The sequence below is a fragment of the Podarcis vaucheri genome (assembly GCF_965113315.1).
Source record: "Podarcis vaucheri genome assembly, chromosome: 8".
Lineage (NCBI taxonomy): Eukaryota > Metazoa > Chordata > Lepidosauria > Squamata > Lacertidae > Podarcis > Podarcis vaucheri.
The window spans coordinates 26,646,079-26,673,990 of record NC_138766.1 but is presented as its reverse complement, the minus strand read 5'-3'; the positions used below and the strand labels follow the sequence as shown (position 1 = coordinate 26,673,990).

Sequence of the window (27,912 nt, the reverse complement as noted above, 5' to 3'; positions counted from 1 at the left end):
AGGCATACATCTGCCCAAGGCATGATGGACAACAGCAACAACCGAGGGAAAGAAAGACATATCTTACAAGGACAGGAAGAAACATCACAGACAGAATAATTGCCACACACAGGAAGAACAAGGATATTCAGTGGTACCTCAGGTTAAGTACTTAATTCGTTCTGGAGGTCCGTACTTAACCTGAAACCGTTTTTAACCTGAAGCACCACTTTAGCTAATGGGGCCTCCTGCTGCTGCTGTGCCGCGGGAGCCCGATTTCTGTTCTCATCCTGAAGCAAAGTTCTTAACCTGAAGCACTATTTCTGGGTTAGTGGAGTCTGTAACCTGAAGCATATGTAACCTGAGGTACCACTGTAGTTTGAGTTCCTCACTTGTAGTTTTGTAAATCATTTAATGTGTCAACACAAATAGAAGTTATTAATATTGCAGTTGTTGTATAAGGGATTATTATTAAGACCGGAATGTAATGGAAATTAGTAAGATTTATTTTTTTTTGAAATTATTTTATTTGGTTTTTCAGATTTGAAATTTACAGCCACATATCCAACATACAACATAAAAACAAGAGTCCAATAAATCTCTTGAACTACCCTTTTCCCCATTGTGGGTCCTACTGTTAATCATTTCCTCCTGCATCTTTTATCATAATCCAAATCTTTTCTCTTTCCATTGTATCTAAAATTCACTGTTAAACTACATTTATTCTGATATTCTGAAGTTAATAAGATTTTGGAATGCAGAAATAAAGGAAAGAATCAAACTATCAAATCCAGCACACAGGGGGCCACTTTATCTAAATTATGCAACTTGGTATTTGAATGATTGGTATTTATAATTGTTTTATAAATAGGTATTGTTATAATGAGGCTATTAAAGGTAAAGGGACCCCTGACTGTTAGGTCCAGTCGTGACCGACTCTGGGGTTGCGGTGCTCATCTCGCTTTATTGGCCGAGGGAGCCAGCATACAGCTTCCGGGTCATGTGGCCAGCATGACTAAGCCGCTTCTGGCGAACCAGAGCAGCGCATGGAAATGCCGTTTACCTTCCCGCCGGAGTGGTACCTATTTATCTACTTGCACTGTGTGATTTCGAACTGCTAGGTTGGCAGGAAGTGAGGCTATTATTGCATTGTAATTCAAAACTAATAAAAATAAAATATTATCAAAAATAAAATAAAATAAAATAGAGAGGCATCAAGAGTCACATGCAACTCCCAGGCCAAAAGTTTCCCATCCCTGGTGTAAGTGGTCCCCTATTGCAAAAGAAATAAAAAACAGACCTTAATATTACATTGGACAAGACCCTTTGTTTTCAGCCCTTTTCAATATGCTGAAAGAAGGTACCTGACTTGTGTTTTAAGGGCAGCAGAGTTTGCCAAGAAAAAGGATGGCATTGCTAGGATTGTGCTGGATGCAGAAGAGGAACGGGTGATTAGCTTCAAATAGTTTATAGGATGGCAAGGATCTGTTGGAGACCACAGCACCTGTGGCAGCGGCTGCTTTTGTCCCCACTTCGTCAACGTCCACAAAGGCTTTGTGAAGCACTTTGGATAAGTATAGTTGATCGGAGGCAGCCATCCCAGAAAGGTCGGCTCTGGATCTGTCAAACACATCAATCATCCCCAGGGCTTGCAAAGGCGAGTTGAGGTCGAAGGACTCTTCAAGCTTGAACTGGGGGAGATACACCTCGACATTCTCCTCTGTCAAGTTTTCTGAGGCAGTCCAGCATGCTAAATTCTCACTGGTCATGGTGTTTTCAACCTGTATGGCAAAAAAAAAAGAATTAAGAAACAACATGGCTAAAATAAACATCGCCAGGGCTGGATTTAGTTTTAATGAGGCCCTAAGCAACTAAGGGACGCGGGTGGTGCTGTGGGTTAAACCACAAAGCCTAGGACTTGCCAATCAGAAGGTCGGCGGTTCAAATCCCCACGACGGGGTGAGCTCCTGTTGCTCGGTCCCTGCTCCTGCCAACCTAGCAGTTTGAAAGCACCTCAAAGTGCAAGTAGATAAATAGGTACCACTCTGGCGGGAAGGTAAACGGCGTTTCCATGCGCTGCTCTGGTTCCCCAGAAGTGGCTTAGTCATGCTGGCCACATGACCCGGAAGCTGTACACCGGCTCCCTCGGCCAATAAAGCGAGATGAGTGCCGCAACCCCAGAGTCGGCCACGACTGGACCTAATGGTCAGGGGTCCCTTTGCCTTTACTTTAAGCTACTGAAGGTCATGAGGCCATTTATATGTCCAGCTGTCCTTTGTAAACAAAAAATTGCTGCTGTTTTTTGTGTTGAATATATATGGTAATTTATGGACCCAATAGGTATCTAATGTCATTTGCACATGTTGTCATGCAACCAGTCCATGCAGAATGTAGGCACCCTATATATAGAAATGAGAAAAAAGTGATATTTGAGGGAGCAGGCTAGCTACTTACATCGTAGGAGCCTACACAACACAAAACACTGTTGCTGTGCGTAGGTTTTATCTTATTTGTTTTTTATGTTATATTTTGGAAATGTACATCCAGGGGGGGGTTCCTTTAAATTTTTGGGGGGCCTGCAAGAGAGTGGGGCCCTAAGCTATAGCTTGTTTAGCTTATATGTAAATCCGGCACTGAACATCACACACAGGAAATATATGGGATACAGAGCTCCTCTTGCAGAAAAATGAAATTTATTAAATGTGCCAATATGATTGGAAGTAAAAAAAGCAACTCTGTAGCTGCTGATAAGGGATCAAGATCAAGACTGAACATAACAGGACTAATTAAGACTTCGGAAGCAAGACAAAATAAAATGATCTCACCTTGAAATCTGGCCCGCGGGAGGCCACACAAAATTTATAATTGGCTTTATAATTGATACATATTTGAATTTGAATTGTAATTCGAGATTGATATAATGTGGTTTATATAGGATTTTAGTAAAATTTGTAAAATTATTTACAAAACAAAACATGATTCACTGTAAGTTATGGGGGCAAATCTCTGGAAAAGGCCCTGATGTTGGGAAAGATGGAGGGCACAAGGAGAAGGGGACGACAGAGGACGAGATGGTTGGACAGTGTTGTTGAAGCTACCAGCATGAGTTTGACCAAACTGCGGGAGGCAGTGGAAGACAGGAGAGCCTGGCGTGCTCTGGTCCATGGGGTCACGAAGAGTCAGACATGACTAAACGACTAAACAACAACAATGTCAAAACCATTCTGCAACTCTGTGATTTATGTTTCAAACATGGTGACTTGTTTGTGACTTACCTGTTTCAAATTCCCGATGTCGTCTGGCAATATAATGATCATGGACAACACTTTGCCATGGTATGGGAGGCAAAGGATCTGTGCATCCCTCTCCATTGTGTATCCCAGCTTAAATCGACCTTTCTGGTGCATCATCTGTACATGTTTACTTTCATTCTGTTTCGAAAGGCAATAGAGAAAGACGTAGGTTTAGCAGAAACACACACGCTCTGGTTGTCAATACATATGGCAAGAAGACTTCACTTCTTGGGTCAGCCGAATGCACAAATGCTGAACTACTGTTTGATAGCATTGTACAAGCCAATTCTTCAGGTGGTTGTAGCTGGCAGGGGACAGGACTGGCTAAGAATGGGAGCTGTGAGGAAATATATGATTAAAATCTCTGTTCAACCACAATTTTGCTAGGTGAGGCTACTATGCTTGTCTGCTTCACAGAGGGTGGGTCAACACACAGGAAAAAATGCTATAAATAAGTCAGAAATTAAATTGTTATAGCAAAAGAAAAAAACATGATGTAAAAATCAGATAGAAAATTCCTTTGCTCTCTGGCGCCATCTGGTGTTGCATATTTATACTGCATTCAAAGAAGGGGGGGGTTACAAATACAGCCGAATCAAGAGTTGCTGTTGAGTTACTGAGCTAACGTATGTGATGTGCTTTGAATATTTGAAGTGAATTGAATGTATGCTCCATTTTTCTGTCCACCAGAGATGGCCTTATTTTCTGCTACCTTTCCTTGGTGAAAACACTGCATCTCTCCCCGCCCCTGGGTGAAATTTTTAGGAATGCCTTTTGACCATTTTTGTAGCATTTGTAGTATTGCTTAATGTTCTGTAATAAGTTGCAGGTGTTTCATGTATTTCTTTTAAAACATAGCACTTAATATAATAAAAAATATCTAAATGACAATTTAGTTGAAAACATTTAAATACAACTGTCTATAAAATTTCCTAAAAACAAGATAAAATTGTGACTGTGTATCATAAATAAAACTGAGCACTGTACGAAACAAAAAATTAAAAACAAAGAGTCAAAGTCCCAGTAAGTCAGGGGAAGTCAAGACCCCATGGAAATATATGGTAAAAAATATATGGTTTAAAAAAAAGGGATCCCCAACTGCATGTCTGCATTAAAAGCAGGTTCTGATTCTGAAAGGGTTGGATATATAAATTTCTACGATAAGTATGGCAAAATGCGTTGAGAGATTAAACATTCTACTACATGTTCTTAAATTTTAAATCCCTTTTGCAAGATATTTCTGTGGCAACACACAGCCTGGTAGTAGAATGGAGGTCCTGGGCGTGGAGCCTACTTATTTGTTTAACCTATTTATTAAATGTATATGCTACCCTTCGCCTGAGGATCATAGGGCAGTTTACAATATAAAAACGCAAAAATACATAATATAATGACGAATCGCACATCTAAAAACATCTCCACATGAGCTAACCTGATGGACTACGCCGAAATGGCAAAGCTAACTGGAAAGCTCAGAAACCAAGAAGGCAAAAACTTTTTTTTAAATGGGAAAAATTCATAATTTATTTAAGAGACCACTGCAAACAGATGAAAACATTAGCAGGATTTTTACCTCACTTGTAGCAAACACTATGGAAAAGATGGATAGGTATAAAATATAGAATATGGAATAATATGGCAATTGTAAATGTTGACAATAGGACCCATGGATGGAATGGGGGAAAGTCTCAAGTAATCTCTATATATGGATATGTATTTGGATTGTTTTTTTTTTATTTGTAAAATCAAATAAAAATTATTTCAATTTTTTTTAAAAAAACAACAATCTCCACATGTAATCGTCCTCTCTGTCGCTGTAGAGATTGTTTAGTAATAGAGGAGCGCCCTCTTGTGAATCCTTGGAATAAAATCATTTGCATTATACAGACTTTAGCTTAAGCTACACATATAGCAGAATAAAGCTGTGAGCTGATAGAAGAGGATGTGCCACTTCACATGCCCACGTGGGCTGCTATTTATGTAGTACTCCCCCCAGTGCTGGATTTATGTATAAGCTAAATAAGCTATAGCTTAGGGCCCCACTTGAATTTACAATAGCTTATAATAAGTCTAAACCTTAACGGTAAGGATACTATGTACAGAACACCACATCAGAAGGAAAAGAGAAGGAAAGAAAAAGTGAAACTCTGGCTCCTTCTGGCCTCTTATTATGGTCAGCATGACCTTGAAGAAGAGATAACAGAACATTTTAAACCAGCTGTACTCAGCATCTCTGAAGGAATAACCCAAACTTCATGAACCTTCTGCTTGTTTCTTTCACATAGATAAGCTTCCAGAACCCTCTTGAATTAATTAGAATAGGGAAGATCTCTACACATCAGATCAATACTTTCTGCATTAAGAAATGCAAACTGACATATATATCTAGCTCAGCAGCATTTACACGGACTAGCAGGCATTCTCCAGAGCTTCAGATAGAAGTCTTTCCTAGACACATGTAGAGATGTTGAGGACTGAAGCTTGGACCTTTTGCATGAGTTATGGCCTCTTGCCAAAGGAAGTGCAGGATCCATGGCTAGAGCCAGCCAGCCAACCAAGTCCTTGACGTATTCTACTACTCAGCTGAGAAGGCTGGTAGAGTGCCATTGGGACGCCATTTTGCAACATACTGGAATCAGCATTGAACATTCACACAATTCTAAAACAATAGATTCAGTTGTGCCACGATACCTCATTCAGCTTAAATTCTCTTTCTGTCGTAAGCTTTGGGTCAAACTGGTGTTCCCAAGTTGCTTTAAAGTAGACGGCGTTTGCCAGCACCAACACAGTGTCTGGCTGAATAATTCCCGGAGGGAAAAGGTCTTTGATGTTTCCTTAGAGAAAGGAAATTTGAATTAATGTGGATTTTTTTTTAAGTATAACCTCACCGCCTTTCATACATAGTAAAAGCAACTGAATTGTTTTTGATTCACAGAACCAAGGAATTGTGCTTATCACACTTCCCCCCAACCCCTCAATTGCTGTTTTATTTTTATTTATTTATAGACTACTCTCCATCACGCTGAGGTTATCTTGAGGCAGTTTCCAGCATATAAAAATGAATACAACTGACAATAAGAACCGAATGATTAGCACAGCAGCATAAAGCTCCAATAACAGTGGCAACTCTCATTATGAGCTCCTCTAGGTGGGAAGCGGGTGGCGCTGTGGGCTAAACCACAGAGCCTAGGACTTGCCGATCAAAAGGTTGGCGGTTCGAATCCCCGTGATAGGGTGAGCTCCCGTTGCTCGGTCCCTGTTCCTGTCCACCTAGGAGTTCGAAAGCACATCAAAGTGCAAGTAAATAAATAGGCACTGCTCCGGCGGGAGCGCTCCAGCGTTTCCATGCACTGCTCTGGTTCGTACAGAAGCTGTACGCCGGTTCCCTTGGCCAAGAAAGCGAGATGAGCACCGCAACCCCAGAGTTGGCCATGACTGGACCTAATGGTCAGGGGTCCCTTTACCTTTACCTAGGTTGGGGCAGTGGGACATTGCAAGTGAATTCTGCAATATATCATGGATGCAGTAATAATACATTAGTAGTGGATTACACATCATTGCACCTTTTTAGTAGCCCTGCAATGCTTCCTCAGTGTTACCCCATTATTGCTGTCCAGTGGGATGTCTTACACTATTGAGCAAAAAAACTGGATTTTTTTTAATATAGATATGAAACAAACCAGGATATTTGTGGTATGAAAAGCTACAGGATTTCAGGAGGAAGTTACAGGACATGCACTGATTGGGAATGAAGCCGTGAGCTGTATTCAACCAAGTCCAACTTATAGCAGAACCGTTGAGATGAATGAACTGAAAGGTGGGATTCACTTAATGAACCCTGTCGACACAAGGGCTTCGACTTACGCCATGGGGCTTTCCCTCACTCTTCCCCAGGAAAGTCCTGTAGAATCCCCAGAACATCATGCAAGGGAACGAGGATCATTCTGCCTGGCAAACAGACATATTGATGCAGAAGGAGCATTTGTAATAGCATGAGATTGAATTCCACCCTAAGTTTAGTAGTGTTTAACAACTTCAGTGGGCCTTCCCTTAGGGCAGCAGTTCTCAACCTGTGGGTCCCCAGATGTTGTTACACTACAACTCCCATCATTCCTGACCGCTGGTCATGCTGGTTAGGAATGATGGGAGTTGTAGTCCAACAACATCTGGGGACCCACAAGTTGAGAAACACTGCCTTAGGGAAAGGACTAGCGCTGAACACCACCCAGTATGGCTACCCCAAAACCTTTGCAGGTGCAAACAGTATTGAAAATTGGGGTTATGTAAAACCACCCTGATATCATCATGAGTACACATAATCATGAATGAATTATTTAAAAAAAGACGCCCCAAGGAACCTCTAGCACCTGAAAGAACTTGATGGAGAAAGTCCAGTAAGGTTTTCTCCCATTTGCACCTCCAGAGGAAGAGGGTCCCAGAGCTAGGGAGCCACAAGAGGAAAAACTTCACTGGATAAAATTTAGCTTGCTGTGCAAAATGCTGTTAAAGACCCGGGGAAAGATTTGCTCACAGATGTATTGACAGCTGCAAGAATTATGATAGATAGGAAGTGGAAGGGGGAAGCAGAATATAAAACGGAAGAGTGGTATAAAGAAATGTGGGATATAGCTATTAATGATAAATTAACAGGGAATATGCAGGAGAAATTATTTCAAGGAGATATAGAAGGTGTTTGTAGAATTTGTACTGTTAAAATGAAAAGGGGTCAAACCATCACAAGAGGTGTTGAAATTTTGGGAGGTTGGATAGTTACAATGGAATGGTCTCAGTGGTGGGGTGTACATTTTTATTCTTATATATTTATGGTTATTACTTTGTCAAAATAGAAGAAGAAGGAGAGAAGAAGAAGAAATAATAAAGGGGTACTGCAAGAAACGGACCATAAAGAAGGCTGATCGCCAAATAATTAATGCTTTTGAATTATGGTGCTGGAGGAGACTCTTGAGAGTCCCATGGACTGCAAGAAGATCAAACACATCCATTCTTAAGGAAATTAGCCCTGAGTGCTCACTGGAAGGACAGATCGTGAAGCTGAGGCTCCAATACTTTGGCCACCTCATGAGAAGAGAAGACTCCCTGGAAAAGACCCTGATGTTGGGAAAGATGGAGGGCACAAGGAGAAGGGGACACCAGAGGATGAGATGGTTGGACAGTGTTCTCGAAGCTACCAGCATGAGTTTGACCAAGCTGCGGGAGGCAGTGGAAGACAGGAGGGCCTGGCGTGCTCTGGTCCATGGGGTCACAAAGAGTCAGACACGACTAAACAACTAAACAACACACTGCAAGAAAAATAAGGTGGTGATCTTGGTTTTGTGCTCTTGTGATTCCTGCAACACTGAGTGCTTCCAGGCTGTTGCTATTCCTGAATGGGGTGATGGGTAAATTCACTGGGAAGTGTGGAACGATACTTGATGATGCAACAAGGTCTAACATCCCCACAAACAAATCAGAATGGATGCCCAGGAGGAATGCTCAATAAACACTTCGTCAGGAAGTTACCTTCAACTTCCTTACCCTTTGTCTGCCTGGCAACTTCAAGGTTAATCTCCTGCCTTGCTTTTTCGGTAGCATTTTGAAAGTCGACCGTTTGCAGCGTAGCTCCAAAGATTTCCTTCGTGCGTGTGAGATACTGCTGTAGAGGTTTTAAAAACGAAAGAGAAATATTGTGAATTCCACAGGCAAGCCATTTGTGGATGATGGTATACAGGTACTGATCACCTCTTACCTAGTGCCCTGCTGGGTAATCATGAGACCTTCCCAACTCCCATCACCGTCAACTGGTATGGACAGTTGTTAGGGATGAAGGAAGTTGGAGTCCAAAAACATTTGGAAAGCTACAGGTTTTCCACCCTTGATTTAATGATGAATGTAACCTGGATTCAGAAGACTATCATTTAAACCATTTAAAATGATTGGCAACAAGTCTTGGTGGGCTTCCACCTTCCCTTTTCTCCTCCTCCTCCTTCATGCACAAGAGGACTGTGGAAATGTCTGTGATGGTCTGGGATTCGGACTCAGAGGCTGAACCTGAGGGATCCCAGCCTGCACAGGAGTCCCCGCCTCCAGAACCAGCTGAGCCGGGGCTGGGGCATGAGCCTGAAGGGTCCTCACCTGTGCTGGGTCCTCAGATGCATGCATCAGCTGAGTCTTCTCTGGCTCCTGAGGTGATGGAGGACCCATTGCCTGAAGGTGCTCCACTCTCAGCCCTGTCAGAGGAAGCTGAGGTTGCCTCTGGGTCCGGTATCCCTCCAGCCTCTCCTGAGCTGCAGAGGCTCAGGGCAGAGAGGCGGAGGGAACTAAATTCTCTCAGGAGGAGTGCTCGCCTCCAGACCAGGAGAGGCAAGTCACCAGAGGATCAGGGCCACACTATGCCTCGGGGCAGATAAAAGCCGGCCAGCCCCAGTCCCAAGTTGTGGGAGCAACATTGTTGGTTGCTAGTTCCTGCCTGAACCCTGACCTGCCCTGGCTCCCTGCTTGCTTGCCTGTTCCTGACTTCACCCGACTCCCTGTCCTGCACCCAGCTTCAGCTACTTCAGACTGCCTCCATGTTGCACCTTCGACCACGAACCGGACTTGGACCTCGCCTCTCAGGTAACCCACAGGACCAGCACAATGTCCACTTTCATTTTCTTTTTTACTAAGCCACAATTTCCCATTTATGTACACTCTGGGATCCAATCAGAAACCAGGATGACCTCGGCCCAGTGGGGGTATATATCTCCACCCCCACTATTCAGCCCAGACATTGAGGGCCTTCTGGTGGTTCCCTCACTGCGAGAAGAGAAGCTACAGGGAACCAGGCAGAGGGCCTTCTCAGTAGCGGCGTCCGCCATGTGGAACACCCTCCCATCAGATGTCAAGGCAATAAACAACTACCTGACTTTTATAAGGCATCTGAAGGCAGCCCTGTTTAGGGAAGTTTTTAATGTTTGATGTTTTATCATGTTTTTTAATATTCTGTTGGGAGCCGCCTGGAGGGGCTGAGGAAACCCAACCAAATTGCCAGAGTATAAATAATATTTTTTTATTATTCTCATTGTTATAATTCTGGGATATCCTGCTCAAATCAGGACTGTTGATGGGTATAAGAGACCTTTTTCATGCATGTGGGCAGCTCTGCAACTGAGCTACGGCTTTCCTTCCACAGTGAGAGATCACTTACCTTTAAAAATTCATATCCCTTCTGCATGAACAGATTGTTGGCCACGTTCAGCTCATAGTCGTTACTGAGATTATTCAGCTGAAACAGAAGTTTCTTGATCTCTGGAAAGATTCCTTCTTCCTAGCCACAGTATTAAGAAGAAGATTTCAAATGGGGGGAGAAACAAGTAGATTAATGGATGCAGAAATGTTTGGCAGCAAGAGCTCATTGCTATCTATTATTTTTAAGGGCTTGAAAAGAAAAATAAGAGGCCAATCATCAGCAACAATTTACCAATCCGGTATCCCGAAGCTTCTAAAATTGGGATTGCCCATGTTCAGTGAGCCACTGAAGGTTGCTGCAGTCAGTGTATGGCTCGCCTTGTTGCATGTATCAGCCCCTCCATTTGGATGCTTGGCCAAAGGGCCTCTCCCTCCCCCAGTGGGTCTTCAACACTTGTCACAGGATTGTTGTATATGGTTACACTCTAAAGACTTCCTGCCTAGGGAGCGATGTGGGTGTGTTGCTGTATATACTTTCCTCCCATTCTGTTGTGTGTTGTGCTCCAAACCAGTGCTTGAAAGGAACATAAGGGAATCTGTTCAGAAGGATGCTCGAGGGCTTCCAGTTCACTACTGGCAGTGCCACTGGGGCTGGTGGACTGGGGAAGCCATAGCAACATCGCATGTATGGTTCAAGAGATTTGTGTTGGGGGGGGTATCATTGTGAATTACAGTCGTACCTCGAATCCCGAACGCCTTGGCTCCCAAACAAATTGGCTCCTGAATGATCAAAACCCGGAAATGAGTGTTCCAGTTTTCAAACGATTTTCGGAAGCTGAACGTCCAGCTCGGCTTCCATGGCTCCTGATTGGCTGCAGGAGCTTCCTGCAGCCAATCAGAAGCCACGCTTTGGTTTCCAAACATTTTGGAAGTCCAAGGTATGGCTGTAATTGACTCCCTCCGAAAGTGGGTGACATGCGGCTTATGGGTATGATTGCTGGCACTGTTCCTGATTGGTCCATTTCCCAGGGATGCTGTAGGTTTGCCTGCCATTTTTATGTCATCTCCTGTTTTCCCGTGTTGCTTGCTTTCCAGGCTGTGTGGATATGGCCATTCTACTAGTGTGTTGGTGGTATATCTATCCATCACCAACTCAGTGCAATTGGTGTAGAGGGTCGCTTGGCCTGGCTTCCTCACCACATTTCTGGCTACAGGTCTTGATGGTACCAAAAAAACAACCCGCCACTTAGTCCTATGGCTTTAAGAATAGTTCTGGACATACCACTGAAAACTGAGCTGCAGTATCTCTCTCGGGTTCTGACACAAGAAGACACATTTTCCCCTCAGAAGCAGCTGGTCTTGCGCTTCCCAGAGTCCTATTGAAGTGTAGCACCTATAGCAGAAACAAGTTGTAAGCAATGCAAAGCATCCGGGATAGGAAGGGGGCAAAAAAATCCCAATTACCTTGATTAAATAAACAAGAGACTACAACTGCTAAAAATATTGTTACTGCTGAAACAGCTACATTGGTTTGTGGCGGTAGTTGTTTTAAAAGGAAAGCAAGAAATGAATATGAGAAATGAAGTACGTAGCTTACAGGTTTGTACCAATGGCTTCTTTTAATCACTCTTACAGCTACTTTGAATATATAGTGTTTCGACACTCGTTTTCTTACAAATTTTCTGCTTTGCTAACCCTAGTCGAACAAGTTCCTTTGTTAAGGCAATGGCCACAGCCTATCAGGTAAGTACCCATCACCTGCATTTTAAAGAGTGAGCTCTGCTGCCGTAGAGACACATGAAAGGGCTTTCCCCCATCTCACACCTTGGGAATGGCATGCCATCCTAGGATGGAGAACAATAGGCCAAGGGAGAGCTGTGTATGTATGAGTCTTGGCTGATGCTGGAAGCTGAAGGCATAGAGAGTTGTCTTACACTGTGCTGGGGCGAAAGCTGGGGCTAAGGTTTCCCTGGAAATCTAGTGGGGAAGCAAGATCTGTGGCAGTGTTAATGCTGTCAGCTCCTCCATCCTATGCTCAGGTTGTATAGCTGTGTTAAAAAAAAGCCAGCCATGTATCCTAGTGACACCTCAGTCCCATTGACCTTCATTCCAGAGAAACCAAGTCCTGGGTAAGTGGGGGGATGTTATTGGGTTGTGGATAATAATAATAATAATAATAATAATAATAATAATAATAATAATAAAAAATTTATTTCTTCCTGCGCATCTGGCTGGGTTTCTCCAGCCACTCTGGGCGGCTTTCAACAGAACATTAAAAACAGAAGAAAACTTCAAACATTAAAAAGTTCCCTAAACAGGGCTGCCTTCAGATGTCTTCTAAAAGTCGGATAGTTGTTTATTTCGTTGGCATCTGATGGGGGGTGTTGTTTTTATTCTGATCATATATGTAGTGATCTTTTCTGTGAACTGCCTTGAGACCTCCAGGTATAGGGCAGTATATAAATTCAATGAATAATAGTAGTAGAAGAAGAAGAAGAAGAAGAAGAAGAAGAAGAAGAAGAAGAGGAGGAGGAGGAGGAGGAGGAGGAGGAGGTAGTGCAGGAGCCGCTTAGAGATGCAACTGTATGTATTTGTTGATGCTCACCTCTTCCATCTGAGTTTTGCTGCTTCCCCTGGCACCAAGTTGTACCATAGCCAGGGCGGATGTGATACTTATTGGAGAGAAGAAGATGTTTTCGCAAGTGTCACTTCTGTTCAGCTTCTTGTAAAGATCAAGACCAAAAGCAATAATTGCTGCAGGAAAGGGATCCTTAGTGAAATGCAGATCCATGGTGACTAACTGGTGAGGGGAGAGAGGGAGAAAAAAATCAATAAATAGATAGCTAAGTGATTGATTGCTCAAGTTAGGAAAACTTGACATCATGGAACAGGTGTAGTTCTGCTGCAGATATATGACTGGAAAGGCACACACCCAAGTGGAAAGTTTTTTCCCCTCACAGACCATTTTTCCTCCCAGAGCATTTCGATACTGAAAAGATCTCTTGAGGAACACCTTTCCAAGCCTATTCCTCAATTGTTCACTTTATATTCAAAGGATATGTGCAACTGGAAGTTATTAGTCAGCAACGCAAAAAGCAAACTGCAAAAAGCTGTAAGATTCATAAGAAACTTTTGATGACGTTGTAGAGGAAAGTAGGGTTGGTACCAGGCAGGACATAATGTAGTTGGGACCACAATTGCATAGCAATTAAAAGAAATAAGACAGGCTGAAAGGCCATGCTACAGCTTTTCAAAAGTAGTCCTCAAGCATAACAACAATCACCACAATAATAATAATAATTTGTATACTGCCCTGCACCCATAGATCTCAAGGCAGTTCACAACTTGAAAAGTGCGTGTTGGTTTTAATCTTTTTATCCTATCTATGCGCTACAATGTCAAAACATACAAGACTTAAATATCACGTGAAGTCTTGTAATCCGTGCTTGCTTTCAGTGTTTCAAAAGTTAGTACCTGAGAGTAGGGATTGTTGCCAGCTTCATTAACGTATGAACCCAGAATTCTAGATTCCCCCAAACTGATGCCAATGTTTGGTGCTAGTTTTGTGCTGTAAACTAGATGGGGTATCAGTTGCAGCACCAAGTTTCCTTCCCAATTTACATATCATGTTCAGGGGGGGGGCTTTTCATCTGGACCACATCAGGGGAGAAATAGTTAAACTTTCCCTCCCCACCCCCTGGAGTTCTACTGCTGCTCTGCCCATCCCTATGGCTGCTGTGTTTATATATGATAATTAATTGTATTCAGCCAATTAACATCATGCCTAGTTTGGCCCCGTGGCTGTAGGCATGTGAACACCTTGATTTTAACAAATTAGCCTGAATTTGTATTTGTATAATGAACTGAAGGTATAAGCTGACATTTCATTTGCAAGCCCACAAATTTGAGTTTCGTCTACAACCCCTAATCTGTTGTAAACGAGATGCCTTGCGAAATCAACCTTTAGGCATATTGTTATTTAAACAATAATTTTAAACATATATTTACCTCCTTGTCTTCGGGAGTCAAGAGATCAGTATATACTCAGTATTCTCTTCCTCTGTCTCCGGCTTTCTGGAGGAACTGGAATATTTAAGGTGTGGCCACGCCTACTAATAAATATTCCACATGACTTCATGATCATTCCTGACTTCTGGTCTTCCCGCACTGATTATATTTTCTCAGATTTAGATTTGATTACACAGATAGCTGTATATTTTAGGAGAATTCTCTTTCTTCTCAGACTATCCAAATCTGCTGCAACAAATGTCTCAGCTTCCTTTTATCACATGGAATTAGCAAACTCATCCGAATGTACTCAAAGCAGAGAAGCAGGAGTCTGCCAATACAAATTATATCAAGTTATATGAATGAAAGGAATGAGCAGGATTTGTTTTATGTTCCATTGCCTAGAGTAATTCTCCCACTGGCTCATATGTGTATGTACATGTGTGCGTATGCATGTACACACACACAAACACAGATGTCAAGATGATAAAGAACTACACAACTTTTAGAAGACAGCCCTGTATTGGGATGTTTCAATGTTTGGCTTTTATTGTTTTTATATGTTTTGGAAGCTGCCCAGAGTGGGATATAAATTTTATGTTTGTGTGTGATTTAATAATAGTAAGCAAAATGAATACTAAACACAAGATAAAAAAATAAATAGAAAGTTGATAAAGAAAAGAGGGGATACAGCAGATTTGAAAAACACACTTTGACATAGAATTAAAGTCAATACATTACAAGGCGACACATCATGTGCTCTTTCATTCCCATACTGAATAAAAATAAATACATTTATTTTGATAATTATTATTTGATTCCAACCAAGCAGCTCTTGGTGCAATCTCATACCCTCATAGCAGCTAAGAGTCTTATCTGAATGTCTGCTGTCTCCTCCCACATTCTGCAGAATCATGGAGTTATCTCCAGCCAAATTTTGTACCTTGTCACCATCCCCGTAACATAACTTTTATTATTGTTGTTATCTAGTCTGATGAAGAGTTCTGTAGAACTCCAATGATAGGATTGGCCTAATAAAAGTATTGTTGTAATATGGATGTTAGGGCTGTTCTCACTTGAAATGGAACTGTTTAATTCAGACGCATAAATAAGCTTAGGAAAGTGAGTAGCCTGCAGAAAAATTACCAGACTGCTGGTAATTCTGTCCCTCCTTTGGCAGCCTGTTTGGTGACTATGCTGAGCTTCAAGAAGGGGTGTGGTACCCAATATCCTCCTCCACAAGTTTCCTCACTTGCTTCCCTCACTCATCTGCATGCAATTTGTTGTTGCCTGTGACTACCATCTTAGTTTTTAAATACAAGGCTGCTTTAATTGGTAATACCTCTTTGTATGTTGGGACGCGGGTGGCGCTGTGGGTTAACCCACAGAGCCTAGGACTTGCCGATCAGAAGTTTGGGGGTTCGAATCCCCATGACAGGGTGAGCTCCCATTGCTCGGTCCCTGCTCCTGCCAACCTAGCAGTTCGAAAGCACATCAAAGTACAAGTAGATAAATAGGTACCACTCTGGTGGGAAGGTAAACAGCGTTTCCGTGCACTGCTCTGGTTCGCAAGAAGGGGCTTAGTCATGCTGGCCACATGACCCAGAAGCTGTACACCCGCTCCCTCGGCCAATAAAGTGAGATGAGCGCCGCAACCCCAGAGTCGGTCACGGCTGGTCAGGGGTCCCTTTACCTTTACCTCTTTGTATAATACCCAAAATCAAAGTCAGAATGAACAGTTTAGATATAAGATTTTTTAAAGAAAAGGAAACAGCTTAATGACAATAGACAAGGTAGCTGAAAAGGCATTTATTCTCACCACTACAGTGGCCCCATAGTAAAATAGCAGAACTTCACTGTTATAGTTGCTGCCTTCTGTTTTGGTTTGCAGTTCAGATTTAGTGTTTGCCTCACTGCACGGGTGCACAATAATTCTCTGGGCAGAATTATTTCCTCCTCCTTCTTGCCATGTGGGCGTTGCTGTGCGATTTCTCCATAGAGATACTATCCAGGCTCAGACCTGCCGCAACTTGTGAACTTTTCCTGAGATGAAGTGAGTTGCTGAGAACCTCAAAAGCCTAGCTATTGAAACTGGAAGGGTGTGGAAAACTGTATGCTTGGAGTGCAACTTAGTAGTTCACATGTACACGTAACGTTCCTTACAATTTAATGATTCACTGCTGACTCACCTGAAAGCGTTGAGTCTGCAATAGTTTGGAGCCATAGGGAGGCTTATTCATGTATGTACCAGCCCCATGAATGGAAAGACCAGAAAACTTGTGTAGACTTCAGTTTCTAAAAGCAACCTTCTTCTCTCTCTAGGGTGTGGTTCACACATGTATGCACAGCACTTGATTTCTCATCACTTGAAGACTTGAATACATAAACCAACTCCATTGCAAAGTTAACTGAGTTTGAGTTGAAATTATATTCATTTATTTATTGATTGCTTTTCACCCCAAAGTCCCAGGGTGAGTCACAACACTAAAACATATTAAAAACAGATAGATGATAGATAGATAGATAGATGATAGATAGATAGATAGATAGATAGATAGATAGATAGATAGATGATAGATATTCTAAAAATATACACTTCAAGTGTCAAAAGCCAGAGTAAAGAGGTGTAGCTTCCACATTCTCTGGAAGCTGTATAATGATGGTGCCAGACACGCCTCTGTGGAGAGGCAGTTCCATAGCTTAGGGCAGGGGTAGGCAACCTAAGGCTGAGGGGCCGGATCCGGCCCAATCACCTTCTAAATCTGGCCTGTGGACAGTCCGGGAATCAACGTATTTTTAACATGTGTAGAATGTGTCCTTTTATTTAAAATGCATCTCTGGGTTATTTGTGGAGTATAGGAATTCGTTCACCACCCCCCCCCCCAAAGAAATATAGTGTGGACCTTACTTTTCATTTCCTATATAACAAACGGTGTTGCTGATTAAATTCCCTTCTCTCCTGGTATCTGAGGCCAGTTTTTATGAAGTAAAGGCAGGGCAGCCAAAGAAATTTTGCTACCTGAGGCAAAATACAAGATGGCCACTCCTCCCCATGCCATGTACAAAAGCTGACCAAGCTGGCAGCTGAATTGTATTTCAACACCCTCCATTGTTCCTGAGAGCAAAAGGTAAGAAATAGGGTGCAGCATAGACTGAATGGCACACACAACTCTGTCTACCCATCACTGCTGAGACACCTCCCTCCCTCTGTCTAATGGTAGGGCTGGGCCCTAGGTGAAGGTCGACACTTATTCCTACATAAACCATTTATCTTTGGCAATAAGAGAAGACACTCAGTTTCTGCAATGCTTTATTTGGAATGATTTAAGGTAATCTTGATTACCAAACACAGGCAGCAGGAAGGGAGTTAACAAAAGATGAAAACTTACATTTTTACTGTATTCAACTTGAATTTGGTTCAATCCCACAATAATAACTGGATTTCAATTTTAGAACAACTCTCTTTCCCCACAGGCAGAAAACAGCATCAAATCAAAGGCCATATAAACTTAAGATGTCAATGATTCCAGTAACATACTGGTATTTTACTTCCAGAGGTTTTTGGTTTTTTTACATCTGAGGAGATGCTACAAGTATTTCCCAAGGCCCAAAATTCCAGAAAAGTAATTAATTACTGTAGATGAATAAGAAATGAACCACATTATTTTGGAGACATAATACAAAGTTACATGCTATGTTAATTGCTGCCTCTGGAAAGTGCATATTGTCAATTCTGCTTTGAGTAATAACTTCATGTAGAAAGTAAGTTGTACAGCCTACTCAAAATATGAAACCACTTAGATTACCTTTTCAATACTTCATACACAGCTTTCAAAGGTTTGCAAAAAAAATTGTTGTGATAGAAATATATAAATCAGGCTTCTAGTTAATTGCTTTTTTCCATTTAAGGAGAACAGAATCTGCCAGCAAAAACAATATTGCGAGTTTTGGTGTGCCGGAAGAAGAAGAAAAATGGATGATCGGCCTTAAATTCATCTTTGTGTTGCAGGATCCGGTACCCTGGTACGTCTAGGGACTCTGCCCCTTCTTCAGTGACTTCCAGAGAGACTTTGTGGATGACCTGAGACAAAACTACCCCTTTGGTCTCTGACATTTCAGAGAAATCTGACGCACTCTCATCAAACATGTTGGTCATGCCAAGACTTTCTAAAATTGGCTTGAAATCATATTCCCCATCTACTTTGAATTTGGGAAGAAACACGTTGACTTTCGTGTTTGCCATCACACTTGGATTTGTCCATTGTATTAGCTTCTCGGGGGTGAGTTCCTTCTCAAGCTAAAGATATAAGACAAGACAGCAAATGAATTAGAGTATCAGTGGTCACAGTGCTCTGTTAGCCAGCCAGCCCATTAGTTGCCACAATAAACTGCAACAGAGCTGTCTAATGTCTTACAGATACATAGCTGAAACCACGTGCAACGATGCTACAGCAGTTTCTTATGCAAGAGTACAAACATAAATCTGTCTTGCAATGCTGTCCACCCGGCACAACCCCCAAGCAATTAGGATATGGTTAGAAACATAGAATCATAAGAGTTGGAAGGGACCCAAAGGAATCCCATGCAGGAATCTCAGCTAAAGCATCCATGACAGATGGCCATCAAAGTCTATGGCAGACTTGTACAACTTGTGGCTTCCAAAGTTGGATGCAGCCCATCAGCCATTTATGGGAGGTTCAGGAAACCTGGTACGGCTGGATCAATTCGGGGGCAGGGCTAATGTTTAATTGGAGCTTTTAAAACCCTAATGAAGCATATGGTCAGGAACGAGTGGTTTCCCTGCAGGGAACACACTGGTGAAGCAGACCCCTGTAGCTTTCCTGCCCAATACTCCAAACCCTGACAGTTCTGGATGACTCTGGGCATCCTGACCCAGGGCAATTTGGAGACATATGTATTTGCTCCCTTCTCAATGGACCATTATGATTCATTTAAGGATGAGGGTGACCAACGTGTAGATCTTACTTGAGCTATCAAAGAGGGCTTTCAACGGGTTTCCTACCTGTTCAAGTCCAGTGGTATCATCCTCAATTTCTTTGGGCAGCAAGATAAGCATGCTCATGTGCTTGTTATGACAGGGCAGCTCCAGAATCTTGACTTTTAAATCGTTTACGTAACCAAGGCAAAACGTAGCTTCCAGGTTCATCATCTGCACCGGCTTGGTTTCCGTCTGTTAAGAATGAACAAAAAATTAAAACGAATTTGCTTGAACGCTCATTGTGGATGATCCCACAATGGGGATCCCCGTTGAGCATTTTCACATTCGCCTTCCTGCATTAGAAATGTGCCTGGAGAATGAGTTCTCAGACAGTTTCCAGGCAAGGTTTACCACTAGATAAAATGTATTACTGCTCAACTATGTGAATGCATATGAGACAACCCTTTAATGGTGCAATCATATGGTTGCCTAGGGGGCAGTCGTAAGGTGGTGGGAATTATGAAGGCTGTCGAACTCTCTCACCCAGTAATAATAGTTGTTGTTGTTGTTGTTGTTGTTGTTGTTGTTGTTATTTATTATTTGTACCCCGCCCATCTGGCTGGGTTTCCCCAGCCACTCTGGGCGGCTTCCACAGAAACCAAAAATACACTAAAATATCACACATTAAAAACTTCCCTGAACAGGGCTGCCTTAAGATGTCTTCTGAATGTCAGGTAGTTGTTTATCACTTTGACATCTGATGGGAGGGCGTTCCACAGGGTGGGCACCACTACCGAGAAGGCCCTCTGCCTGGTTCCCTGTAGCTTTGCTTCTCGCAGGGAGGGAACCACCAGAATGCTCTTGGTGCCGGACCTCAGTGTACGGGCAGAACGATGAGGGTGGAGACGCTCCTTCAGGTATACTGGGCCGAGGCCATTTAGGGCTTTAAAGGCCAGCACCAACACTTTGAATTGTGCTTGGAAACGTAATGGGAGCCAATGTAGGTCTTTCAAGACCGGTGTTATGTGGCCTCGGCAGCCACTCCCAGTCACCAGTCTAGCTGCCGCATTCTGGATTAGTTGTAGTTTCTGGGTCACCTTCAAATGCCCTTCCAGTTTCTCACCAGCATGGCACAACTGAGGATGGAGGGACTGTCTGCATTATTTCATTCATTTCCAGCCCGGGGGGGGGGGCATTAATTTTTTAACCCTTTCCTTCTCACATTGGAAACAAGGGGAGAGAGGGAGAAATGCTCAATTCAATATATAAATTGTATTCTGGGTTGGGGGCAGGTCAGGAGAGCATCTTGGGGACTATAGGATATTTCAGGTGATCCTTTCTGATGCTGAAGAAGGAAGTCCAATGTCAGTAAGGTCAAAAGGGCAGTGTGCTAGGATGCAGCTGGGATCCAAAGGATATCCTGATCCGCCCCCAACTGGGATAAAATTTAGATATGCTTTTCATATGTCTAAAACCCTTGTTCTCGTTTCCCTCCCACTTCTTCCAACTGGGAGGGGGAAGGGGGGTAAAGTCATTGTCCCTTAAGATAAAAAAAATGAGGCAGTTAGAACCACCTCGATAATTTATACCACCAACACTTTAGGATTGCAGTGATACCTTGGTTTACAACCATAATCTGTTCCAGAGGTCTGGTTGTAAACCAAAGCAGGTTGTAACCTAAGGTGTGCTTTTGCCAATGGGGCCTCAAAAAAAATAGATGTAATCCAAAAAAAGGAACACACACTTCAGGGTTTGACATGGTTGTAATCCAAAACGGTTGTAAACCAAGGTACCACTGTACAGCTTACCGTAAGTCAAGGTTTGTGGAAATGCTTTTAAAGAACACAGACCTCTCACTGGCTTTCTGGGATTTCTGACAGAGCTTTAAGCAATGTGATGCTTTGTGAACAAAAAACTTGTCTTTCAAATCATAGAGTTGGAAGGGACAATGTAGCCACTCCACTAGTACAGCATCTCTAATGGGGGGCCATCTGCCCTATGTTTTAAAACCTCTAATGAAGAAGAGTCCACCCCCTTCGGAGACAGCCTGTTCCACTGCTGAATGGCTCATTTTGCCAGCCTGCTCTTCCCAATGTCTGGTCAGTTATTGTCATGCAAACAAGTATGTTAATTCCTATGTTTCCAGGAATCCAGGATCAGAATGGAAGGGAGGAGAGGTGGTGGAGAATCATTAACCAACTGGATGATGGAAAAGTGGTTACTTAGTCATGGTATCTATGTACAGTAAATAAATTACGGCTCAATTGGCATGACCCCAAAACATCTCTCTGCTACACCATCAACTGCAACATGCTAAGTAGTCATCTTATGGTCAATCAGCTTTAACTGCATTATAAATATCTCTATGTCTTCTAATCATGTTGCCCGTATGCATAATACTGGTCTGTCTATGAAACAGTGCCTAAGGGAACATTTTGCCATAGAGCGCTGCTTGAATTAGGTGGTGTGGATAGAATCAAAGACTGCTTTAAAAGCTCAGAAGGAAGTCAGGGACTTTCGTGTAATATTTAATTTCTGTTTTGAATACGGGTTCTATCTGATAAATGATATATCATTATTTTAAGGGGGGAATGCTTTCTTCCATACCTTGTTTATCCTAAAAGGACATTCCTTAGTTTGCGCCTCAGGAAATCTCTTCATCCAGTTGGTTACAAAATAGGCAGCATTTATCAAGAGGATCTTTGTCTGGTCATTGACAGTCCCCTCAATCAAAATGTTCTCCATTTTACCTGCAGATGCATTAAAAATAATACTTCATTAGAACAGTATTCACACACACCCCAAATGTCCCAGGTACAGGGTCACAGGTACATCCTGCCAAAGTTAACACTTTAGGATAATTGCAGTTCAACAATTTCCAGAATAATTGATGAGGAACAACCAATGTGGTGACTTCCAGATGTTGCTGGACTTCAGCTCCCATCATCCTTGATCGTTGGCCATTCTAGCTGGGGCTGATGGGAGTTGTAGTCCAACAACATCTGGAGGACACTATCTTGACTTTCCCTGAACTAGATTCTTAAAGTGTCAACTTCATGTCATAAAACAGGCAAATTGACTGCTTGCAGAAAATGTTACCTATTGAAGGTGGATCCACAATCAGATCTTCCATCTCTTTTTTTAAAAAAGTGTGTGTGTGTGAGAGAGAGAGAGAGAGAGAGAGAGAGAGAGAGAGAGCAAACTTGATCAGGATTGCAGAGCTAGGGGAAGGAGAATAAGCCTGTTTCCAGATTGTTAATTGCCTTTTTAGGAAAAAATATGCATGCACTCATACTTTTGCCCTAACAGGACACCTGCTATTGACACTTATAATTAAGAGCCCATTCATGCAATCACTAATTGGATGAATGAAATCACATTTAGTTTAGTCTGCAATGTTTGCTTGCAAACAAACACACACATGGCCTCAGGGGTGAGGTACCTCATTTACCTCCACAAAAAGGATGTTTGAGTGTTATTTCTATGTTCTTGCCACATGGGGGCACTCAATACAAAAATATCATGCAGTGGTTAAGGCTTCAAATGAACAGCCTTAGGGTTGCCTGTCGACAGCATAATTACTCTCTGCCAGTACAAGGTATGGCGAAAGTACACCTAATATCAAACATCTGTTACTCTTTTGGAATTAAAAGGAAGGTGTGCTTCCTTTTGTCTGTCCAGAACCTTCCAGTGATCGGCTTCATTGGGTGACCGGAGATTTAGTGTTGTGTAAAAGGGAGACCAACTTATTTCTATCCACATTCTCCATAAAATGCATATTTTTATACAGTTGTGTCATGCCTCCCAATATTCACATTTTCTCCAAATTAACAAGCCCCAAGTGTTCAATTAATTTCTTTTTTTAAAAATCCCAAAGTGTAGCTAAGTTAGGGTGTCAACTATATTGCAAGAGAGATCTAAGTGCATATTGTAAAGTTAGGTTTGCACAATTAGTAGATTAGAACATTTTGTTGCCAGAGTGCAACAGATTCACTTTTTAAACTAATCAGATTCTTTTATGGTTTGGAAGGTGATGGGGGAAATACATTGAAAAGTGCAGGATGGAGAAGTGATAGAAGGGAAGACAAGCTGAATGCAGAATTTAGGCTCATTGTCATATAACTGTCCTGCAAACAAATCAGAATAAAGAACAGATATCTAATCTCCATGTAAGCTTTGTGCAAGCAAATCAGGACAAGTGCTTAATAAATAGTCATCTGGAGGATCCCTGTGTCTGTTGCAGCAAGAACAACAGAGCCTTGAGGCACCTTAAGGATTTAACAAATATATTACGGCTTAAGAAACAGTCATGAAGTAGAGATCACTTCATCAGCTGCATGAGGTGTTATAGATCAGCTGGGAGTTAAATGAACTGATGGCCACATGTACTAGCAGCTCACACAACTTCTCTGAAACTACTGGGGGATTTTACTTCAACTCAAATGGAGTCAGGATCGGATTTGCTGGCTTTAAAAAAAAAAGAAGTTGAAAACATTTCAATGCAATATGGTATCCTTGGCCTCTGCATTCACAGAATTTCCTTTACATGCATCTGGGATGTACCCAATGGCCTTCCATCAACCAGACCTATTACTGTATTAGGTAAAGGGACCCCTGACCATTAGGTCCAGTCGTGACCGACTCTGGGGTTGCGGTGCTCATCTCGTTTTATTGGCCAAGGGAGCCAGTGTACAGCTTCCGGGTCATGTGGCCAGCATGACTAAGCCGCTTCTGGCGAACCAGAGCAGCGCACGGAAACGCCATTTACCTTCCCGCTGGAGTGGTACCTATTTATCCACTTGCACTTCGTGGCTTCGAACTGCTAGGTTGGCAGGAGCAGGGACCGAGCAACGGGAGCTCACCCTGTTGCGGGGATTCGAACCAGCGACCTTCTGATCGGCAAGTCCTAGGCTCTGTGGTTTAACCCACAGTGCCACCCGTGTCCCTGATTACTGTATTAGGGGACTTTAAACTGCAATTTTATCACAGTGACCCAGGAGGAGAGCTTTTCTTCTTTGCGGTCCTGCCAGGTTTTGGGTGCTTTTGCTGCTTAAAATGATCAAAGAGAACAAAAGGACAAACCTGGCCCTCATATATTATGGAGAGGAAAGGAAGGATCAAGCTAGCAACAGGCAGAGGGGTCGGAACAGGAAGAAGGTCTTCGTGAGAGGGCCAGGTGGGAGGTGCAGTTGTGTGAGGAGCTCCAATCTGCCAAGGGTTTCTGAATGCTGTGAAGAAAAGGAGTTCAGGGGTGGAAGTGTGTTGATGGGGGAATGAAAAAGCCATTGCTGGGGCTTAATAAAATATGGAGCAAAGCAGGCTGGGAAAGAAGTCAGTCCCCTAAAAGTGTCCCTATTTCCAAAGTACAGTCCTGGATTTACAGAAGCCACCCCAAATTCTGATTTGACCCCGGAATGTCCCACTTTTCCTTAGAACATCCCTATTTTCATCGGATAAATGTTGGAGGGTATGATATGTGACCCCCCAAGCCGAGCAGATAAGTAACTTTACAACCTTTAGAAGATATCTGAAGGCAGCCCTGTATAGTAAAGTGTTTTAATGTTTAATGTTTTATTATGTTTTTATATATGTTGGAAGGCACCCAGAGTGGCTGGGGCAACGTTGTCAAACAGGTAGGGATTAAATAAAAAAAATATTATTATTATCATTATGGGACAGGACATCCCTATTTTTGTTGGAGAAAGGTTGGAGGGTATGAGAAGTTTCTCTGGCAAAGTGGAAAGTGCCATTTTAATATTTGACCTATGGTGAGCGCCACTCTGAGAGGGACTCCTGATTCAAGGAGTTTGTTCATTGGAGTTCACTTCTGTGTTTAAGGATTTTGAACAGAGCACTCTGTTAAGATACGTTTACCATCAGTAAGATCAGAAACAGATTTGTTGATTTGCAGTCTGGTGTCTTCTGTTTTCTCTTTGAAGTCCACTAGTTCCAATTCCGATGGGAAGGGTCTTTTCACAGAACTTACAAACTCCTGAAAGGCACGAGGAGCCAAGTTAAGTCCTAATGCATAACGCTGAAGCAAACTTCCTAACAGAAGTGCCCAGTGGCACTGACACCATTTCAAGAAAGTGGGTTTTGTATAACCATTTTTCTTCTGCTGGAAGTGAATCTTTTTTCAATCGCTGATGAGAGTGAGGGCTTGCTCCATGTGGCAAGCTGTAATGCCTGTGCTGAGGGAAAGACCATAATAGCACAAAGTTGAATTCTACCCATTATGCATTTTAATCCAGTGTACAATATAAGCACGTACAACTTAAGGCGATCCCCCTTAACAAAAAAATGGTACGGGGGGGGGGACTGTATTCAAGAACCACTTTCTCTCCTTCTGAGCAGGCTGGAGCAAATAGCATGTTTTCGGATGCAACAGTAACTCTGTCTCACCATTCTGCCCTGCTGAGCCCCAGTCAGGAGATAAGATATATTTATTTATTATGGTGTTAAATTTATATACAAGCTGCAACCATTTAATGCAGGAGTTCTGTTTCCAGTCCCCACTTGGTCAGTGGAGTGTGTATAAGCATACTGCACTACACCCCCTTATGCCCTACCCCCATTCTAACCCCACTCCACCCCATTACGCCCAGTTACACACACACACACCCTGATCCACCCTCGTTTTGCCTTCTTCCAGGTCCAAAAGGATCCATGTGTCAGCAACTGTGCATCAAAAAATGGTTGCCTTTCATCTAAGGATCATATGCTGATTTACAGTATAAAGCGGGAAATTAGGCTCCAATCAAAGTTCGAAAATATTCTTGGATTAGCACAAGCTGTCATATTTGTGCTTAAATCACAGACTGGGTAGGATGCTAGTGGCCATTTATTAATTGCACTCCAATAAGGGTAGGAATTTGAATTGAAAATCTGTAAGTAAGGGCTTCCTGTTTCCACCAGGAATGGAGGTCTCATTTGTCTGGGAGAAACAGATGGAGATAAATAAAGAATGATGGGGGGACATGCATTCTTTGAATTCCTCTCTGGGTGGGAGAGGAATGCGCTTTCACCCACAGATTGGCCTGTGGTCTGGGCACTCGCTTCCCTACAGAATGCGAAGGCAGGCAAAGGCAGTGGGCGCATGGAGAACTCCGACTGCCATGACCCCCACGATCCCGTTCCTGGAAGCAGAGGATATCCTGCTAATTGGGCTTGTGCTAGAAGTGAAGAGACAACAGGCTGCAGAACATCTCGGATACAAGGATTTAAAGGTTGGAATTGAGATAAGGTTCCATTTGGTGCCAGAACGGTGGGGGGAAGGGGAGCCCACCGTTGTTTTTTCCAAGTTTTTCTTCTACATTTCTCATTCGGCCACCCTCCTCAGAATGCAAGGTTAAAATATAATATAAAAAGTGAGGTTGGAAGAAACTGGATTAATAACATGAAATTTAACATCAAACTGGAACTGCATGTGTGAGAGGAATGGAATGGAGAGAGAGAGAAAGGGTGGGAAGTTTCACCCCTTGAAAGGACTATGTTGGAACATAGAATGAAACCAACCCTGCTCTCCATTATTTTCAAAGGAATGCTAAGGACACTGAGACAATTTGGAATGTAATCTAACTGGAAGGGTAATTGACTATAAATTTTCAGCTGGAAGGAGGAAAGGAGTCTGCCATCTGCAAGGTCAGAGGTTTTCCTATTAATCATTGGCAAAGAAAAAAGTACAGAATGTGTTTGAATAAAGTGCTGGTATTATTATTATTATTATTATTATCATCATCATCATCATCATCATCATCATTATTATTGCATTAATGCCGCCATGTAGAAACACTATTTACAGTGAGATTTAGACCACCATAGTCAACCAGTTGACCCAGACAGAAACAGCTAGAATTTCTTAGCAGCTTACCATAGTGGGGTTAAGGGATTTTTCTACAAAGAGTCGCTTGACCATTTTCAGAGGATAAAAAGAACTAAGTTTGGCAGCATCCGTTGTTATTGTTTGGAATCCGAAAGGAACATCTTTGACATCTTCTAAATGTAGGCCCTGTTAAGAAATTAGTTTAGATTTTAACATTGCTTCCATTGTGCATTTCTGAAAGTACTGATCTGTCAACACAATTGTTTCAAATATCTTGTAACATAATGCAGTGTGCATAGAAACTTCTTACACGCAGGTGGGGGCAAGAAGTGGACTGGTGGAGGGAAGGGGAGACTGGCTCTCAGTTGTCCGTGGCAGAGGAAGGTGTGCAGAAGTGTAGAGGGGGGGAGAGGGTCCAGCAATCGGGGAGACCCCCCAAAAATTTTTTTTGTTCAAGTTAGCACCTATATTCCCAGGGCTGGCCCTATCATTAGGCAGAGTGTGGCAGCTGCCTTGGGTAAGCGATACTGAGGAACTTGTGTGTGTATCACACAGCCTGCCCTGCGCTCTCTAAGCTAGCCCACATTCAGGTATGTGGGACAATGCTGTCCCATTGGCAGCACTGTCTGTCTCACTGACTTCTGCAGGTGGAATGGGGGAGGCATCATGTTGCCCTTTGCCTCGGGCGGCAAAACTTCTTAGGCTGG

General features: G+C 42.6%; 1 protein-coding gene across 1 annotated transcript in view; it reads right to left on the bottom strand.

Moving 5' to 3' along the window:
* Positions 1–482: 482 nt before the first annotated feature.
* The window catches only part of SERPINB5 (serpin family B member 5), a 27,840-nt gene continuing 410 nt past the window's right edge, over positions 483–27,912 (bottom strand). Inside the window, exons 2-13 of the mRNA XM_082236133.1 lie at positions 27,254–27,391; positions 25,258–25,375; positions 21,991–22,133; positions 19,468–19,635; positions 18,352–18,741; positions 13,042–13,236; positions 11,719–11,829; positions 10,456–10,575; positions 8,808–8,925; positions 5,964–6,106; positions 3,255–3,410; positions 483–1,760 (exon numbers count right to left, since the gene is read on the bottom strand). Of these exons, the coding sequence (XP_082092259.1) occupies positions 1,356–1,760; positions 3,255–3,410; positions 5,964–6,106; positions 8,808–8,925; positions 10,456–10,575; positions 11,719–11,829; positions 13,042–13,236; positions 18,352–18,741; positions 19,468–19,635; positions 21,991–22,133; positions 25,258–25,375; positions 27,254–27,391 (2,205 nt within the window). The 3' untranslated portion in view covers positions 483–1,355. The remainder of the gene's footprint in view (positions 1,761–3,254; positions 3,411–5,963; positions 6,107–8,807; positions 8,926–10,455; positions 10,576–11,718; positions 11,830–13,041; positions 13,237–18,351; positions 18,742–19,467; positions 19,636–21,990; positions 22,134–25,257; positions 25,376–27,253; positions 27,392–27,912) is intronic.